We start from the raw sequence: 20,931 nt of genomic DNA, 5'->3' as shown, positions 1-20,931 counted from the left end.
CACACAGCAACCGTACGGCTACCACCAGTTTTGACATTGACATAACGCTCACGTTTACGTAACTTACTTTCTATGCATCTCGCTCGTACTCGCATATGCGAGCAATAGTGCAAGCGAGATGTACAGAAAGTAAATTACGTAGACGTGAGCGTTATGTCAATGTTAAAACTGATGGTAGAGGCTCTATTGTCGTCCAACATTTACCTACGTTCGTTGGCTCAACAGGTGCTTGAGTTGAGCATCATTGACTTGATTGTAGCTGATATCCGACAGTGTTCCGGGCTTTAATAACGTCAGTTTTTCTTTTTTTTTATACCAGGGTCTTCCGCAAAAAACGTAAATCGAAATTTCGTTATCTGCCTCTTTCTCGTTCTTGCATGTTCGAGCGATAGAGAAGCAGGTAAAGAAATTTCGATTTTCGTTCTTACGTCTACGTCTACGCAAAATACCTAAAAATAAATCAAAAGCATAACCCGTCCTTCTGACTTTATCGCAGTCAGGCAAAAACGGCATATTTCCCAAGATTTTCTTGTCAAGATGCGGCCTTTATGTTGAATATTTACGTGGTCAAAACACAAAATATACAGTCGGAATGTTATTTCAGTCCAGCAATAATCCGACTACAGCGAAACCCGGCTTATAGGGGACTTGCTAGAGGTATAAACTACTTATCGCCGTGTAATATCCAAGGCACGTATCTTCTAGAAAAAATAGCATACCTACTCGTATTGTATTATCTTCTAAGTCGGTCCCTCACTGCTGAGGATCGTGACTCCGCTCCGCAAATTTTTCCTATAGCAGCTCTCCACTTCTCCCTGTCGGTTGCTGTGTGGAAAACGTTGCTTAGTGTGATGTCCATCTGGGCGGATATTTGGTCACACCATCTCGCTGGAATCTCGTCCTCTATGTAAGTATCTCAGTACTCGTTGAAGACAGATGGTATTAATAGTAATACCATTGACCTATTTTATTAAGCAGTGGAGTATTCTAAGCGTGTTCGAAGTTTCATAGTAGCCGAAGGCTTTTAAACACTCACCTGCTTCAAAAACTTCCCTTCTCGGTTAAAATCTCGCCTGGGGGGTAGCAAGTGTAGCAACCAGCAACATCAAAATTTGGAAATGATCTATGTATATGGGTATGGAAGGTAAAGGCACTATACTCCATGTATATGGGCCTGTCATTTGAATACGGTAATAGAGATGGACAAGACTTTTTTCCTTCGGTTTTAACGATAGCTTTCCTGAATATTTTGCGGTAAGATCGGATACCTACTACGGCGAGGAATTTGATCTGTTTATAAAGTTCACTGGGTTAAGAAAACATAGTTTATTTTTCCTTTCTCTTGAGAAACAATGTGAGGATCCCCTACAAGTGTTTCCCTTGCCCCGGTGCCGGCGGTGCCGATGTAAAGAGTTTCTGCCCAAGAATCGTTTTTCAATAAAAATATAATAAGACATAATTTTTCGTACGTAGAATTCTCGGCGCGTCCTAGCCCAGCATCTTTATAGTTTCAATGTAGTCAAAGTACCTATTAAACTCACCTAAGACGCAACTAGAGTTTCTCACCAAGAACTCGCTCGATTGCGCACGATCGGATATTACATCCTCAAATCGGAGGCTTATCTATAGTAATTTGTGTAGATTGCTGGCGATAAGCCGGAGCGATTCCTCTTTACTACTAGATATCAAATAGTAAGACCGATTCCTCTTTACTGCACAGTAGATATCAAATAGTAAAATAAGCTATCAAATAGATGTGCTCTAACATACATTAAAACTGAAGATTTTTATAATCTCACGAAAAGGTTTCTACAATGTGACAATTGTTTAATTGTTTACTCCTTACTAAGTTTAAAAATATGGTTAAGCGGCAGAAAGCGGGATGAACTTGGCACGCAGCATGCACAAAGCTGTTATGCAAAAAAGTGGACACAACTCTAAGAACCCAGTTTCTACTATATTTCTAATTTATTCAGCATTCAACCTATCAGTTTACGTCACGCTCCAGAATTGCAGCAAGTTTCAAGAATAAATTACGACTACCTGTACGGTTACCATCAGTTTGTCACTGACATAAACGCCGTCGAGAACGTAATTTACTTTCTATACATCCCGTTTGCACTAATATGCGAGTGCGAGCGAGATGTATAGAAAGTAAATTACGTTCTCGACGGCGTTTATGTCAGTGACAAACTGATGGTAACCGTACAGATCTAAAACTTAAAATGAAACTCGGTAACTTTAACAAACTAGAGCGCGGTAAAATTGCTCGTGAATTTCGATAATGGAGTTTTACCAAGAAAATTACTTGTCTAAAAATTCAGAGATAAATTTATTATTTCTCGGTTTTTATCGGAGCGGTCATAATTGAATTCCACAAATAAGTTCATATTTTTTCTAACTTTCTTAATATAAAGTCTTATCCCTATTAAAGAATCTTCGACTTGTCAAGATTTCAGTTGAAATATCGACGTGGTGAATAACATTTTTCGCTCTCTCTATACCATTAGTTACCAAACTAAGCAATGGTAAAAGGTACTAAAAATGTTCATAAAATGTTTTGGCCTTATAACGCCTATACTGCCTCGTACCGCCCTTCAACCGTTAAACGCACGCGATTATAACATGAAAGTCTTAAATAGTGATTTACTGTAAGATCCCCCGCAGAAACTACAGTCTCGTTAGACTTGGGGCCTTGAACGATAATTAAGGCCCCAGTGCTTATTCCAACCGCTTACTGCATTTACCAAAAACAAGCGAGCTCTGAGAGGAAAAACTAGTGAAAATGTGACCTATTCGTTGTAGAATAAAAGTGTAACAAGTAGATGAAGATTTACGGCGCCAGGTCTTATATAATTTCTGCAACAAGCTTCAAAACTTCTACTAAACTAATCTCCATGCCCCCCTGCACCAGCCAAGCCTGGCCCAAAAGGTTTCATGCTGACGTTCCCACGCTGAATGGCGATATGGAAACTGTTTGACCAGCCAAGACCCAGAGCGTGGATCATTACCTACCCTTCTCACGTAAACGCCTACCTAACTCCCCAAAAAGCTTCAAGTCCAGCGGTCTCCACAGCGACCGGTACAAACAGCAATACTCCTAACTGTACAGGTAGGTAAGTAGGTCCACCGATGTACAGTTAACAGTATCGGCGAGGGTACGAAATCGTACGTTATAGTAAAAGAGCCTATAAGGTCACCCCACACAACCGTCTTTTGAGCGTCGGCGTCTAGTCAGCGCTATGAAAAATGGCGTCGCTGCGCAGTTGCGCCAACGTTGCGTCGAGCAGCAGTCATAGAGTTGAGTAGAGCTAGACGCTGACGCTCGGGAGACGCTAGGGTGGGGTGGCTCTTAGAGATCACCTTACATTGGTTTTCCTCGCTCAGTAGCTATTCCAGCAATGTGAAACCTTGGTTGCGTTACGGCAGCGGTTGCCAGTAATTGCATCTGAGCTTTAAAAGGTTTAACATGACTAACGAGATACTTCCTGTTCGTTTGAGAAACTTTCAATTAAAAGGCATGCGAGGCAGGTATATTCATTTTGTTATAATGACTCAGCATTAAAATTTTAGAGAGACTAAAATGCCAAAACATTTTTGATAAATGAATAATTATTAGTCTATTCCACTTCCACCCAATACTCACGAGAAAATACGATAAGTCAAATGCGAAAATCTCTTGAAATGCAAATCGTGCCAAGAATTGATATATGTAACACCAGTAACACGACAAGCGTTATCCTCCTTTTGACTCAAAAGGAGGATATTTTGTAGGCATGGTGAATTTTAAGATTTATTATTCTTCTCAAAATACTTGTTTCTATGTATATAAAAAAATCATCGAAGGTCAGGTTCGATCAATTGAAACACAGTGTAGTTTTTGTAACTAAATTTATTCTCAAAACTATACTTTTAGAAACTCTACAGTTGTATTTTCAGTTCCAACACTGTGTTTTCATTAGATATTTAACTACAATAAAACATCACAAATTATTCGATAATGACGTTTTGATGTCTAGGCAGAAGAGTATAGTATTTAGAATATTTTAGAAAAAAATTCCATAATGTTCTGTGCCTCCACAAAAACCCAGGTATATAATTATTAGTTACATAATTACATACCTACCTATATAATTCAGAGAAGCTATACTATATAGGGCTCAACTCCGAGTAAAACACCAGCTCGTAAAGGCTCTCATTATTCTTCAAAAACTGATGAGAAAGTTGCATTTTATCTACAAGAGATGCAAAGTTGATATTTATTAAAAATATTCGGAACCACCCTGTATACTTTTTCATAAAAAAAGTGTCGTCACTAAATTGTTATTATAATTTATTTTAGTCTCTCAAGATTACATATTACTCGTAAACTACTGCATCAGCTATCCTATTTTTCTAGTACCCACAGCGGTAATTTATGTAAATGCGGACTCACTTTGCATTTTTCGTAAAAGTATTACGGTTGCACTACAAAACAGCGAAGTGCAGACAATTTCATAAGTTACATCAGTTGAAATTGAAATTTCTAGTCACAATATTCTGGCTTATACACGAAATAAGGCGAAATGTATGTGGGAAAAATAAAGCTTTAACAAAACACTTCTACAGGCAGTTAAAATGTGGAAGCATATTTTTAGGGTTCTGTATTTAGAATGGTGCTACTATTTTCCGAAAATGGTTTTTTGGAAATAAGTAATCGCCACTCTCCTTTTTTATAGCTATTAAATGAATATAAAACATCAACTCCATTTATGAAGTCCGAAACAGAGCTTATTTTAGGACATCTATAACTTTAGGTAATTAATAAGTCACAAGAAAGCTACCGTGTTTTAATATTGATTTTATTTAATTGCCTAGATTGATAGACATCGCGGCCAAAATAGGAAATTCAGTGAATGTTTGAATTGATTATCAATCTACAGGTAAAATTATTTCCATTTAATATTATTCTTATGTACGTTTCTTGGGAGTTTCGTGATAAATACGCATATATCATAAAGAGATCATTACACCCTATAAAACAAAGCCCCCGCCGCGTGTCTGTTTGTGTGTTTGTATGTTCGCGATAAACTCAAAAACTACTGAACGGATTATCATGCAGTTTTCACGTATCAATAGAGTGATTCTTGATGAAGGTTTTTGTGTACAATTTGTTAACCCATGCGAAACCGGGGCCGGTTGCTAGTCTACTTTAAAAGTAATTTAGACAAAGACTAAATCATTTTCATATAAATAAGTAAAGTATACGTTTGGACTTTTAAAGTTCAAAGGAAGTGCTCAATTGGAAGTTTAAAAAGTTTATAGAAGATATCATTGTACCCAGGTTAGATAAAATTATCATTGTATCAGCCAAAAAACAAAACACTATTGTTGCGCTTAACTAAATCGGTTCCGAAACCCAAGTGCTAGTTTAGATTCAATTTGCTTAGAACTCAATTTAGGAGCTGTTCTTGCGCAATAAACATCTTTCGCAGGTGAAATAAATAGTAGGCGTAGACATTATTTCACTCGCCTTTATCAATCTCCCAACCCAACTGGGATCAGTGATGTGCCGATGAGAACGTTCTCGTTTCTGAGAATTCCTTTCCGAAATTTCCGGAAACCTTCCAACTTTCTCGAGAACGTTCTCTTATTAGCATAAATACCTAAGCTCTAAGATATCAACAATTTTAATTTTTTTTAATGGAATGACATAATTACTTTTGTTAAGTTTATACCTTTTGCCTCAAATAACTTGTTTGGGCAATTTTGTGTTGTTTTACTCCTGGTTTTTTATTAATTAGTATTATTAGTGTTCCGCGGGAGCGCGGGACCACTTCGGTCTTGTTTTTATATTCCAAGTATTTGATTTTAAGCTTCCATGGTATTTGTCTTATCTCCTACACTAAGCGATTAAACAAAAGAATTCATCGCTTTTGCGACGAAAGGAACTCCCTGAGAAATTTCCGAGAACGTTGCCGATAGATTTCTCTGTTCTCGGGAAAATTTCGAGAACGGCACATCGCTAACTGGGACTAATTGAACGTTTTTTCACACGAAGCCAACAAGCTGTTCGAACTCGTAGGGCGTGCTAAATAAGTACAATGTCTACATATTTAGTACGCTCTACTTGTCATCAGATATATCGGAGCGGTCATGGTGCTCAAAAATAACTGAACATACATTTTAGTCTTGATAATAGAGGCTTTGTTGAGATATTTGAGACCACGGTCAACTCCAAAAGCCAAAATTCTTCGCTAGTCGAATGACATTGCCAGTACAAATTCAAATTTGACTAAAGTCTGTAAGGTACAATTTACAGTTTTGAATTCTATTCAAAAACTTTTATTAACCCGTTTCAAACTTTACATCTCGCTCGTAGCAAGCAATTTTCGACAAAAACGTGATGAAAAGGTACATTTCGGCATTAATTTAGATGGAAAGTTAGCCAGGCGTGGGCGTCATTCAGCTGCGAAATGGAATTAGTTTTAGCTTTGGGACGGAGAAGAGTTAAAGAAACGAGAGCTAATAACGAGATATGCTGAGAAAAGTCACGTTATTCTCAGCAAAGATTCGTTTCTAGTTCATTCTATTTGACTTTGCTGGTATATGATAGTTCATATTTAGTAAATCCCGCTTTTTGTCTAGTAATTCAGAAGTGAGTGGCGGTATTAAAATGCCATTTAATAACATAGTGACTGTCGATAATAAAATTAAAAATATAAAACCAAAAAGACTTTTACATCCAAAATCAATGTTGTAAGTCAGCTTACGATGCCATAATCTTTTGTAATGATGGGAAAATCCACTGTTTCGAGCAAGACACACATCTCACACAAAATAGTTATTTTCGATTTTTCCCGTTTTCAATTTTTAGGGTTCCGTACCTCAAAAGGAAAAAACGGAACCCTTATAGGATCACTCGTGCGTCTGTCTGTCTGTCCGACCATTCCCCCCCCCCCCCCCCCTTTTTCTCTGAAACTACTGGGCCTAACATTTTGAAAAAAAATACACAAAATAGTACTTTACCTATATATGACAGGAAAACCTATTAGAAATGTGCAGTCAAGCGTGAGTTGGACTTATGTACGGAACCCTTGGAACGCGAGTCTGACTCGCACTTGACCGGTATTTTGTTCAATTTCATTTCAATTAAACCGTTTTGAAACATTGGCAACGTTTAGTTCAGATGATCATTTAGCATCTAGAAACGTATAATTATATCTGCTTTGGCGTGATGAACAAATAACTACTTAGGTATTGATTAGTGCAGATATTGTTAAATCAGTTCTATCGTAAAATCGTCCAGAAGGGTTTACCCCACCCACCAAATATCTATCAAGAGCAAAACTGTTTAAATACCTAGTTATAAATTGAAAGTCAACTGTAATGTGCAAAATTTTACTCATAACAGATATTTGTAAGTGGGTTAACCCGAAGTTTCCGACCAGAGCAAAAATAGTCAATTTTACCTAAGTGGTAAAATTAAAGAGACTGCAGAATTTCATAGTATTATCGGGGTATTTGTTGACTACGATATTTCCGCGAAGTCAACTTCTCGCCATTATAAACTTCGGCACCAACTCTTTTGTTTTTAGTTTTCACTGATCCGCCGAGAATAAAACAAGCACAAAATGAACACTATCATCTACTGCCTATTGTTTATTATACATTTATTTTATTAGGTACAGTTTATACGCGCTTCGCCATAAAATAATCAATAGAACTTTTAAATAATCTTTTAATCTTAAAATACTTGTATAATATAACTACATTACGTAGGTTCCTATTCAAAGGACTAGTACAATAAAATGTATGGATCACAACACATCACTGCAGGCAATGTAGAGTCAAGTTCACCTAGTAAAAAAGGTATCATATACTTATACAATCAATTACAAATATTTGTTAATAAGAAATTGAAACTAAAGCCAGCATCTGACTTGGTATAATATAATTTGGCATATTTTATATCAAAAAAGATGGCCCACGTTTTTTTGTTCTCAAAATACATAATTGTTCAAAAGTAGTTCAAAAATAATTTGAAAATTCGTTAATGTAAGTAAGTATTTCATAGTACACGAGAAAGTCCTAAAAGGAGATAACGTTTAGTATTACTACTCTAATTTATATCTTACAATATTCATAATCTCTATTTATTACATACATGATTATATTTAGGGTTTTATTTTGTTTATCTACATAAGCAAACATTAATTTGCCGGAATTACGAAGAGCAAAGTAACGTTTCAATTATATTGTAGAATCTTTGCTCTCTGTAGATGATATTTCAAGCTTCAATCACAATTTAGTTCGCAAATATTGCGAATTCAAATGATACGTACAGTCGCATCTAAAATAACAGACGCACTTTAACAGTCGAGATGGAATCAACCAACACTTCACATGACCGGTACATGAGCCAATATTAAAACTAACCTAAATTCAATTCCATAATACGGGGCTCAGATGTTCACGTAAACACGCGCGTTTCATCTGGAATTGAATTTAGTAATATCAGCGTGTTTAAAGCTGTCGTGGAACCGTTCAAGCTTGGCTTACTCACGTACGAATACGAATTCGTTGTAGTGGTTCCAGCGGTTCTCTTCAGAATCAACTCCCGGCTTGAGTTCTGCAGCACCGCCGGCGGTGCCGCTGCCGCAGCTGGCCGTCAGCTTGAACCCGTTCTCCTGCAGGTTATCGAAAGCTTGCTCGATGAAGGAATGCTTCAGGAAGAACCGGGACGTGTACCGGTCCGCTAACCCATGGTCTGGGTCGCGGGACTCGTTTAGCGTTTCTCCAAAGACATCGCGGCACAGCGTCACCTTTCCGCAGACGAGGATACGAGATAACTTGCGGAATTTCACATCAGCCAGGCCGTCACGGCCAAAAGCGAAGCTTCCTCTGTAGCCTACCGTGATGCATCCTTTTTCACGGTTAGGAGGACGAGGATCAGCTTCCCGGACAGCGTTTTCTAAGCCTGGGAGCTTGTAGTGTTTCGCTTCCCGCGCTAGACGTTTGTGCTCGCGGAAGCACTCCGGCAACACGAGGCCGCCGTCACGGAGGTAATCCAAAACATAGCGGAAGAGAACTCCGTCGCGGTCGAAGAAAATACGACCGCGAGCGTCGCGGGGATGCTCCGGGTCGGCGAGCGCGGTGGCCGGGAGTGAGTCGGGTTCGCGGAGTATAGTCTCGCGCGTGGTGGCGTAGTGCACGCCGCCCACGTTGAGCTCGAGCACGTCGGGCGGAGCGTCCGCCATGGTCGGGGGTCGAGGGCGCAGTGGCGCGGCGGCTGCGCGCCCCTCGCTCCCTCCCTGACCCACTTACCGCGCGTCTCGCGAGCCCATCAATAACGCACGCCCGGGTTACTGACTCGAACGTAATTATTTCCCACCCTTTCGAAGGAAAACTTCTCCGTAAAAGCCTTCAAGGTCGTCGTCTATTGTTAGCTAACAGATGGTTTATTATTGCCGATATTCAGACGAGTGCCTATTGCGCCGCGCCGGGTTGGTTCCATGTACTCTCTCGCGGCGTACAACTTGTGCGTATGTTGATGAAACTTTTAAATTACGCTGACGTTATCCGGCCACGTGAGATAATTGTTTAGGTACTATTCGCTGCGTAATGGGATTCTGCGTGAGCTAAAATTTTTACTCATTACAGGAGTTTTTATGGCCGCCGTGGGAAATACGTTTCGGGTACAGTGCACCTTTATGAACGAGATGAAGGTTAACGGAGGGCGAGCGTAATTAAACTTTAATAGAGGCTCGTAAAAAGTAATGGTAATGAATTAAAAAGAAGTTTGCTAGAAGGCGTTTATTAACAGGAAAATAAATAGAAACGATGTTTTCAAGAAACAGGTACTTACCCGTTTGCCCATGTCTTTGGTAATCGTTGATAAGATAAAATGGTACCTGTTGCTTGATAACGATACAAATACTGAGCATACAATTTAGTACTTTAATAAATACACTAGGGATAACACGAGATTACATCGTTTTCCAGCGATGAGACTCTAAATTTGTTTGTCTAATAAAATACCTTTTCAGTCCTTTCTGATGGTGAAGTTGTCAAACGTGTATTGGTCTATGTCCTGTGGGTTTCTGAACTCCGCCTTGTCTATTTGGCTGCTCGGGCTCCCGACGGTTTTCAGCCAGTGCATCCTGTGAAAGAAGTGGACGTTAGAAAGGTTTTACGGCTTTGTACAGTCAACTTTTTAGACTGACGCTTTTTGCGTCTCTGGCGTTACCAAAAATGTATCTGGAGTTACCAAAATGACGTTTCCAATTTAATATTGGTCAAAATTTTAGGTCTATCAGAGAGACAAACGAAAGGGTTCTAGAAATTGCAAAGCTGCCTAGCTTACAGCGTTTCTCAAGCAGAGACGTTTGCGTTGGCTAGGGCATGTGCACAGGATGGAACCCTCTCGTGTTCTTCTTAGTGTGGTTGCGAATGCAAAACGTAACGTTGGGAGGCCATTGCTTCGCTTTAAAGATTGCGCAAAGAGGGACATGATTGCCTTCCATATCGACCACCGAGACTGGGAGAGGCTCGCAGAGCAGCGGACGGAATGGCGCAAACGTGTTGTGGAGGGTCGCAAGTTTTGTGATGAGACCTGGTTCGCCACACTCGCTGATAAGAGGCAAAGACGACGACAAGGTGTCTCAGTACCGGTTTCCGCAAACTTCTCTTATCAGACCTGTGGTAGACCATGTCGGTCTCGCATCGGTCTATTCAGCCACCAAAAACGGTGTTTCTCCGGTGTTACACCATAAATCGTCTGCTATAGACGAAAAGGCCTATGATGATCAGAGAGTAAATTGCTTGTTTAAAGCAGGTATAACATAAAATAATACAAAAGTAATAATACTAATAATAAACAATATTTTCGATTGAAATTTAAATGTCGTGGGCAGAATAATGTCGGTCTGTAAGTTGATTAGGCCTAATATCGAATTCTAGACTATCTAGAGCAACGAAGCTCAGAAAAATAATAGACGCTTTTATAGCGCTAAAAATAATAGTGTGTCATTCATGTTCGTGCCCTTCGTTACAGTAAACAGAGAATACGGCGAGTTTTATTTCCAATAGTTTTTATGGGAGTTCTCTTGACTAAAGTTTATTCAGGGAGACTTCACATTCGGCGAAGTTTGGTGCAACCTGTTTTCATTTGGCTTGCAGTCAACTGTGAACTGTCAGCCGTAGCCGTACCAAACAACCACCCAACTATAGTCTGATACTACAACTATATAATATGGTCTGCAAGTTCAATACGTAACTATAGTATGTATCTTTAGGTATTTAAATAACAGTAAACAAACAATTTGTACATTTTCGGGTAGTTATAACATTTATTGGTTAACCAGCCAAATACAAAACCGCCTGGAATTGACACTGAACGACCTGACTTTAACCTACATAATTTGATCGTGTAATGTTTTCAATTACCCTCAACTGGCTTAAGGAGCGATTTGAGGGTAGATTTTGATTACTTTTATTTAAATACCTAAAGATACAGAGTATAGATATGAACAGCATCTTTCTTATTCCTTTTTTCTAGGGTTGATAAAAATACAGGGTGTTTGGTCCATCGTTTGCCAAATTAAAATGGCGGATAAGTGGGGTAGTTTTCTATATTTTCACGTCCTTTAAAAAAATTTTGGGCCCACGAGTATTTTTTTTTTTGCTTTTTTTGTGTTTTTGAAAAATCTTCTGGGCCGACTCGTTTAAACTTAAATTAAAAAAAAAGCAAGTGGTAGAGAGATGCAACGTTTATTGCGTCGTGATGTCTAACGTTAAACGGTTTTATCAATGTCAAAATTACTGACATTTAACCTCTAGTTTTTTGTATTAACCCTCAAATATTTTACAACATGTAAAAATTTACACCAAGGTCAATTTTGATTTTCAATTAAAAAAAAAAACAAAAAGAGACCACGTTCTTGAAATTACTTTACAAAATTCTGTGTTCTGTCCTCTTTCTAATGATGTACTAATAATCCCAAAAAACCTTTCATGAACTTCATTTTTTCCCGATATTTTGTAACGGACGCAACAGGCAAAAATTATCGATGCCTAGAAACATTGACGCTGTAATCTCCTTTGAAATCCCGTTTGCCTATCTACACGCGGGTTTTTTTTCAGCTATGAGGTTTGCTGGTTGTGAAGGTTTAAAACTTATCTTTCGTAAACTTAGTTGAAGGTGCTATCTCCCTCTTACATAGCACAAAAGCTGTTAGGTTCCGACGTCGCATCGCGTCCATAGTTAATTTGTGTTTGGTTTTGTCTATCAAATTGGAATTAAATGTGAACGCACCTTATTCGTGGAAGACCGTTTTAAAAAAAAACTTAGGCGCGAAACGCGGGAAATGTGACCGATGTCAGAACTTAAAAAGCCATAAAAAAACAGAAGGCAGAAAACTGAATTGTCTTTTGTTAGTGCTTTTATTAATCTCTGTTTTGTTGAGTTTTCATCATTTGAAAATTGCTACTTTTTCGAATGAAGAATACACGGACATGTTAATGGCGTACCTACGGTAAAGCCGATGGTGTTGCACGAGCAGCGCAAAGAATCTACCATCACACGTATCAAAACACTTGCCGCCGCTTACGGAAAAGTTAAGTAAAAACAATTTCGAGAGGGAGGCCAAGAGGAGGATCCAGCTGGCCTGTGCAGCGTTTGGGAAACTACGCCGAGTCTTCTCGTCATCCATACCGCAATGCTTGAAAACAAAAGTTTTCAATCAGTGCGTCCTACCTGTCATGACCTACGGAGCCGAGACATGGACACTCACGGTAGGGTTGGTTGTACTGAAATGTAGTGAAATCCGTGTCTGTTGTTTTGGCGAAGAACTTTCCACACCTTCCAGATAGAAACTTCGAGTAACGCAGCTACATCTCTGATGCTTCTAGTCGGCTCTTCCTCGAACAGTGCCAAAATCCGGTTATCAACTTCAACATTGTGCGCACCACAATCCCTCTTGGTTAAGTGTTTTGATACGTGTGGCGGATTGGTAAGCGTCTATTAGGGAATCGTTCCTGGTAGATTCTTTGCGCTGCTCGTGCAACATCATTCAAAAAGTAGCCATTTTCAAATGATCAAAACCAGAGATGTGAAAAATACTTTATAAAAAGTATTTAAATACAAAATATAAATACTTCCTTAAAATACTATTTCACATGCAAAATACAAAATAGTTTTTGAATTTGTATTTAAAATACAAATTACGAAATAGGTATTTTCAAAATACTTTTTAAAAATACAAATACTTTGCGATAAAAGGTAAGGTAGAGAGTAGGTGGTGAATATTGAATACCTAGTCTGAATTGAAAAGTATAACTCAGAATTTCCGAGTTGAAAAGACTCTCTTTATTCTTTGAAAACAGTGTGTCAATCAGTCCTCTATCTAAAGTGCAAATTTCTAGTTTATTGCTCATATTAACCGGCCAATTTTTAAAGCATTAATTTAGATTTGTGTTTTAAAGCTAGTATAATGCCTCTCGTTGGTGTGATGAAAACTTCTCGTTTGTGTTTCACCGGGGCAGAAAAGTTTGTTCACCTCTCGTGCCTCGCTACGCTTGTGGTCGTGTGCTACGTTACTAAACAGATTCAACAGTTCCATGTTAAAAGAATGAGAGAGAGAGTGGGTTGCCAGGATTGTAACTCCTACCTACATTACCTACTATAAATTATTTTGTATTTTGAAAATAGAAAATAGGCCCCAAAAACTATTTCAAATAAAATACAAAATAGTTTTCTTCAAGAGGTATTTAAATACAAAATAGGTATTTTGTATTTGCATTTTAAATACAAGTATTTCAAATAAGTCACATCTCTGATCAAAACTCAACAAAACAGCGATGAATAAAAGCACTAACAAAAGACAATTCAGTTTTCTGCCATCTGTTTTTTTATGGATTTTTAAGTTCCGACCACCGACAAGAGCATAGCTCTTAAATCTGATGATGATGAAAAAAAAACTAGTGGTTAAATGTCAGTAATTTTGACTTTAATAAAACCGTTTAACGTTAGACATCACGACGCAATAAACGTTGCATCTCTCTACCACTTACTTTTTTTTTAATTTAAGTTTAAACGAGTCGGCCCTGATGATTTTTCAAAAACAACAAAATGGCAAAAAAAAATACTCGTGGGCCCAAAAATTTTTTAAAGGGCGTGATAAGATAGAAAACTACCCCACTTATCCGCCATTTTAATTTGGCAAACGATGGACCAAACACCCTGTATTTAGCCTCAAAACTACACTATTCACATACACCTAAAAGATGTGCGACTTGTGCGAGTCAGTTGTAGACCATTGTTGGGAGATATTGGATTATTCTATTAATAATAATAGTTACAAAGCTACTATATTTTAGTTCGCCCTAACAAAAAAATCCACAACAAAATAAAATCGCTCCATATAACGGCTTCAATTTAAGAATGTCGGCGCGATTCGGGAAATGAATTAGAGATTCACTAGATATGAAATAGTAAAGATATGTGACGTTCCACGGCAAAAGGTACCATTATTCATTTCCCGAATCGCGCCGTGTGGCTAAACCCAACGTCCGGAATTGACATTCTATTCTATCCCAGTGGCATACAATCTCGCGATACATCACGTGTTTCGTTCGAGAATGTTGCAGGTAGCAAGCAAATAGTGTTTGCTTTTCCTTCAGTGAAGCGAGGAATAGTGTTGGTAGAAACTCGAGCCTTTATGAGTTTAAATTTGAAGAATTTCACTGTTGTTACGAGAGTCTGCGGTAAAAAAACTTCCGAGTCTTTTAAGTCCCGAGTCGAGTCTTTTATGGTATTTTTTAAGCGCAACTCAAAAGGACTCGAGCCTCCGAATAACTTACTAATGTACTTACTTATGTTACTGTGCATTCCGTAAGTTTGTCTATCTAATTTGAACTCTCCCCTCATCTACTCGAAGGTTATCTGGAAGAGATCCCTTACAGGGATAAGTTCGCCTTTGTACCTTTATTTCTGTAAATATTATGTAAACCTGTGTTGTGTACAATAAAGTGATTACTACTACTACTACTACTTAATACTCCGTCAACTAATTTGTAGGTTTTATTAACTACTAATGGTACTTTAAGTTTAGTTTCCATGCCTTACAATAAGTTTGTATTTTTTTTCTCTTACTTAGCATTTCATTTTAAATTTGATATTTGTGACTTTATTGTGTAACTAGTTCAATAATTTTAACCGTAACTGGTTACCCGTGATACATGCGTAGGTGCGTATTAGCCTAGTGCGAGACCCCTGACATAAAATGTATTCTTATTCTTATAGTAGGAAATAAAATAAGCGTTATTGAATGGTGTTTCCTAACCCATGAATTGAAGGCAATGAATTTTGATTAAAAAAAAAAACTATTTCTCTGAAAAGGACTCACACGTCACTACAAAAGACTCGGTTCTCTAACAAGTTGAAAATAACTCAAGCTTCGACTTAATTATAAGAGTCTGAAAAAGACATTCAAGCCTTAACGTAGACGATTTAAAAGTCTTAATGTAACACCTATGTACTGTGTCTTATGAAAATATATAAATATAATTAACGTAACCAACACTAGCGAGGAGCGGGAAATTTCAACCACCGGCGATATAATCTTGAATATAATACCTACTTAATCGTTTTGTTTCCCGCTTCGCATCTCGTCAGTAACTAGTTTTCAAGTTGTTATTTTTCGGAAAGTTTTGCTTTTAAAAGTGTAAACATGACTTAAATATCAACAGGTTGAACAGCTATTTGGTTTTGATACTTATTATTTATTGCATAGAGAAAAAATAGAAAGAAGTTTGATGACTACCTTGTAACTGTACCTACATCAAATTGTGTTAAAAAAACATAATGTCAACTAGGACGGCGCTTAAGGGAGAGATGACCTCCACCTCATTCCGGGTCATTCCTTATGCAGAGGCTGTCTATCGCGATTCAACGTATTAAGCGAGCGTAATGGGCACTTTTATTTCTAATTAAAATGTCAATATCCAGCGAGAAAAATGGGGACCGCGCACACTGGAACCCGCCCATACGTTTGCATTATATACGTGGATTAAAACCATAAAATTAGTTTAAATTTCAAAAAGTTGAAACTTTAACGCAATCCAGTTTTAATATAGGCTTGAACGGAAAAATGTAAATTTATTCCGGCCGTAATTCCCACTACGGGCAATTTGCATATCTCTGTTGGGTCCCGTAGGCGTGCCTGTTTCGGGTTTTCAATATCAACACCATGCAGTGAGTAGACTAAAGGACAGGGGCCCGTTTCTCAAAAGCTTGTAACTTGTAATACAAGCTATTGGTGACAGAAAGACAGACAGACGGACAGCGGAGTCTTAGTAATAGGATCCCGTATTTACCCTTTGGGTACGGGACCAGACCAGGTAGACCAATATAATATATAAAACTTTCGCGTTTAGAACACATAATATCTGGGAAAACATATAATAGCTCAAAAATGCGCGTTTTTCCAGAGATAAGACCTAGCTAGATCGATTTATCGCCCCCGAAAACTCCCAAATAGCAAATTTTATCGAAATCGTTAGAGTCGTTTCCGAGATCCCCGAAATATATATATAAATAAATAAACAAGAATTGCTCGTTTAAAGGTATTAGATAGATAGTAGATAGATTAACTCACATTTATAGACGAGTCTATCGCGTATTTATTTTATTACCTTTATTTACCAACGTTCCGACGCACACACCAACCAAACCAAACAACAGACTAACGATACGTAGACCAAAAAGAAATGAAATTACCCCTTTACAAGGTTTTTTTTACAATAACTACGACGGAACGACGGAACCCTTCAAAAATGCAATGCATTTGCAAAACCAATTTTATGAAATTCAACGTATGAAGTAAACCACAAGCCGCCATACGGATCGCGGCAAACTACACTCACAAATTTTACGTCCACATTTTTATAAGCATTTAAATTCAACTTCATAACTATATTTTTATTGAATACTGCCAAATATAACTTTGTAATGAACCCATAGTTTTTCTCTAAGTATAAATAAAGGAAAAGTGGGAAAACTCACTGTCTCGGGCGAGACTCGAACTCGCGACTGCGCGATACCAGCCCGCTACTTTACCAACTGAGCTACCGAGACTTACCCCAATATTTCCTGTGGTATCGTTTGCAGACTTTTCCGCTTTATATAAAATTAATTTTATTAGTTTAATAGTATTATATCGCGATTTTGCTGAAGTACCCTCATATTTCAGTACACTACAAATAATTTATTAAATTTAAACTATGAGCTATAGATCTAGATCACCCTCAGAGCCAGAACACTGTATTTTTGCTACGAGTATTACGTCCCATTTTGAACGCTAAACGAGTTAAAGTTAGTTAATGGCTTATAGGTTAAAAACAACAAAGTAACGATGGATGCCATGGTGAAACAGGTTAATATGATGTTCCCGAATGAAATGAAAGATCGTGTAAAAGCTGCTATAGAAAATTGCAAAGGACTAGGTAAGTTATATCAAAACCCGCCGCCCTTAAAAGCCCTAATGAAAAGTCGTGAAATAAATATTAGGGCATTTTCACTTAAAAGTGTACCATTTACTTTTTTTCGACAATCAGCTGACGCCATTTCGAAAAGTTTCCAATAACTGAATCAACAAAAATTTCCATAATTTAATTATTGACCAACTTACAAATATTCACGTGAATCTGTTAAGAAATGCGACCTGTAGAGTAGAACAGCTGACGGTGGAAAACATTTTCGCCCCAAGCATATGGTGTTCGCTTTGACTCTGCGCACACCTTATGGCTCCTCTACACGATGGGCCAACGCCGGCCACTCCACGGGACGCATTTATACGTTAGAGGGAGCAAGTGATATTGCTATCTCATTCTACCGCATGGCTGCGTCCCTTGGAGTGGGCGGCGTTGGCCCATCGTGTAGAGGAGCCATTATAAATGCCGTGAACGGAACTACTTTTACAGGTAAAAAAACCGATGCAATGCTTGTTCATTTTTATCAAATTTCTATGAATATTTTAAAGCCTAGAAAAAAGGTGAACACTGAACATCATCGGAAATAATGAGAACATGGTCTTTGAAACTGACTACCAGTCTTATGTTACATGATTAAATGAAAGAGCCTATAAAAATTAAGTGCAGCCACAAAGATGACAAAGTTATTACATATTAACAGTTACAGTGATTTTTGTAATAATAAACTCACATAGATTCAACTTTATCCGGAGGTCCCTGCATGTGTCCGAGCACCGTTCCTTGGGAAGTATTCTTGCACCAACCTCGGAGCCCCAGTTTGTCCGCTTGATCCTTTGTGTACTGATGAAACAAACCATAGTTACAGAAGTCATGTCGTATTTCTCAGTGCTGAGGGTCATGGAACTATTTTGTGGACTAACTCCTTCCACTTGTTGCGATCTTCAGCAGTGTGCAGTGCATCATGGATTTTAGATTTAGTGCCTTCGCGGAATCCTTACTTAAAGCCAGCAAAAAAATAGAAAATCAAATAATTTTCCCATAATTTTGAATGTATAAACTCTTTATTGTACAAAACACAAATTTATGGTACAGGATATGGAGGAATTGTAACTCAGGTATACAATTATCATTAAAAAATTATACATTATTAAGTATACATATTAAAGATATTTTGCATATCAATCAAGAAATTTTTGTTTAAGTACTTCAAAATGTACTTAATTTATATAGTAAGGGTTGGGGTCAGACAATTTTTTTTGCCAGATTCTGAAATTGTTAATCATGTCATTTTAAAATTTGGTCGTCTTTATATATTATAAATAAAATGTTCAGTGTTTAAAATCCACTGTAAGAGGGAAATTTATTAAAAACTCCCTATGAGTAAATAAATAAAGACTAGACATAAACGTTTTATTGTGTGCCAATGCAGAATTGTAACTAGAAACTGAATACGAGTTTCATTAAGTAGGTAATTTGGCTATGAAAAGACTGAAGGCAGGTCTAAATCTAGCTCATTTTGAACTAGTTCAATTAAAGGAAGTTCCAATAAAAATCCTAGATCCGTTCACACTGGACTAAAAATAGTACTTTTTTACTTAAATTTCATAATAAAAATATATTCAGTAGATATAATAAGTAAATATTTTCTTACCTTTCGGAAAAAAACACCTTGAACACGGCCAAAAACTTCGAAATCCGACGCTTTGAGGGCCATGGTCGCAGCTACAGTTGTGCTATGTGATCTCAAAAGGCTCACAGCACTCGTTAAAAGCAACACACGAAGATACATTAAATAGCCAGAATCGGTGGCTTTCAGTATTATTTTAGAGCGCGATTGGGATAAAATAAAAAGCCGCAAGCCAGCAAAACGAAAGCTTTTACTGTCACTGTCAGTGTCATATACAAATGTCAAAAGTTCAAAAGCTCGGAGTTAGGTACGTTCGGAAAGCATCATAGAAGGTAGCATCCTATAGAAGTGGTATACGCGTCATAGGCGTACCACGTAGTGATTTAATTCTCTTTGGGCGTACCCACAGTGGGGCAAGGTGGGGCAGTTGCCCCACCCAGGTCTCTGGCCATAAGCTAAGAATTTCTGTTTCAACCGTACCCTGTTACAACGTACCCAGCCTCCCCTACTTCTGCCCCACCCCTTAAAAAATGCTACGTACGTCCATGTGCCTATACACGTGCCTCCGTGAGGACCGTGGGGGACAACACATATGCAATGCGACAATAATATATTAAAAACACGTTTTATACCTGACAATATACCAAAAACAATCTACGTAATTCGGTCGGGTTATTAAATTTGTTGCCCACCATAACCCATACTAAAAACAAAAAGTGAGACTGTGACAAGGACAAGCAATAGTACCGCTTTCTCTGCTACTCCTACTGAAAGTTCTATAAGTGTATCTCGTTCGGTCATTTGGCCCCTCCCCCGTTTCATCTTTATATTATTGTACCTCTATGGAAAGCATCCATGTTTTGGTAAATAATTTCACAGATAATAAAAAAATTACAATAGAGTTAGACCAAGAAAAGTCTGCAGCGATTTTGATCGCACGCAGTGCAAGTATTATTTTTCAAGTGTCATAATTTCATAGAAGTTTGACGTTTGAAATAACACTTGCACTGCGTGGGCTATCAAAATCTCTGCAGACTTTTCTTGGTCTAACTCTAATCACCATAACCATATAAAGGCCCTTGTACACAATGGGCCATCGCCGGTCACTCCAAAGGACGCAGCCATGCGGTAAAATGAGATAGCAATATCACTTGCTCCCTCTAACGTATAAATGCGTCCCTTGGAGTGGCCGGCGATGGCCCATTGTGTACTGGGGCCTTAAAATTATTAATTATAATATAAGTCCTTCAACAATGAGTACAGTGAGTTTCAGAACGTAAGAGATTTAAAAATTAATCATTAAAGTAAAACCTTTTGCAATAGAAATAAAAAGAAAAAAAGTTTTGACAGATTTTGCAAATCAGTCAGATAGATATTGTGTTGTCATTTGTTTGTAATATAATCTCTTTATTATTTAATATTCGTTTCATAGCTTCTCCGAAATGATTTGTAAACCTATGAACTTCATAAAAATTGAAAGTTTAATCCGTACTGCTTTGAGACAAAGGTATTTGTATATTTAGCATAGCTAGAATGTAAATATAATATTAGACATGTAGATTTAACCTTTTGAACGCCGCGAACCCTTTAAGGCACCTTGAGTTATCGTGCTTTCGATTTATTAGCGGCAAGCCGGCAACTCGTTTTTGTCGTTCTAACTAATATTATTGTACTTCCAGCACATTCTGTTGCGTTGTTTTGATTGGTTTTGATAAACCGGAACGTCTGTAGAACCTAAATGATGTTGGCATGTGCGTGCATGTTTTATTGTTTATCGTTTAACCTTTTAACCACCAGCAATTTTTAATCGAGCGTGCTCGTGTCGCCACCGA

The 20,931-nt window shown here is 37.9% G+C and overlaps 2 protein-coding genes and 1 non-coding gene across 3 annotated transcripts; all 3 read right to left on the bottom strand.

The window, feature by feature from the left end:
- Positions 1–7,611: 7,611 nt before the first annotated feature.
- On the bottom strand, positions 7,612–9,806 carry LOC134794125 (BTB/POZ domain-containing protein KCTD12). The gene has a single exon (XM_063765832.1). The coding sequence runs from the start codon at positions 9,237–9,239 to the stop codon at positions 8,538–8,540; it is 702 nt and encodes a 233-aa protein (XP_063621902.1). The 5' UTR covers positions 9,240–9,806; the 3' UTR covers positions 7,612–8,537.
- Positions 9,807–10,023: 217 nt separating this feature from the next.
- LOC134794126 (acylphosphatase-2-like) lies at positions 10,024–19,346 on the bottom strand. The gene is made up of 3 exons (XM_063765833.1): positions 19,124–19,346; positions 18,203–18,312; positions 10,024–10,142 (listed from the first exon to the last, which is right to left on the bottom strand). The coding sequence occupies exons 1-3, from the start codon at positions 19,259–19,261 to the stop codon at positions 10,025–10,027; spliced, it is 366 nt and encodes a 121-aa protein (XP_063621903.1). The 5' UTR covers positions 19,262–19,346; the 3' UTR covers position 10,024.
- On the bottom strand, positions 17,045–17,116 carry Trnat-ggu (transfer RNA threonine (anticodon GGU)). Its single transcript has one exon. It is a non-coding gene; the product is annotated as a tRNA-Thr (tRNA).
- Positions 19,347–20,931: the final 1,585 nt, after the last annotated feature.

The sequence above is a fragment of the Cydia splendana genome, chromosome 10 (genome assembly GCF_910591565.1).
Source record: "Cydia splendana chromosome 10, ilCydSple1.2, whole genome shotgun sequence".
Classification (NCBI taxonomy): domain Eukaryota; kingdom Metazoa; phylum Arthropoda; class Insecta; order Lepidoptera; family Tortricidae; genus Cydia; species Cydia splendana.
The sequence above is the reverse complement of the archived record's forward strand: the minus strand, read 5'-3'. Positions and strand labels throughout refer to the sequence as shown.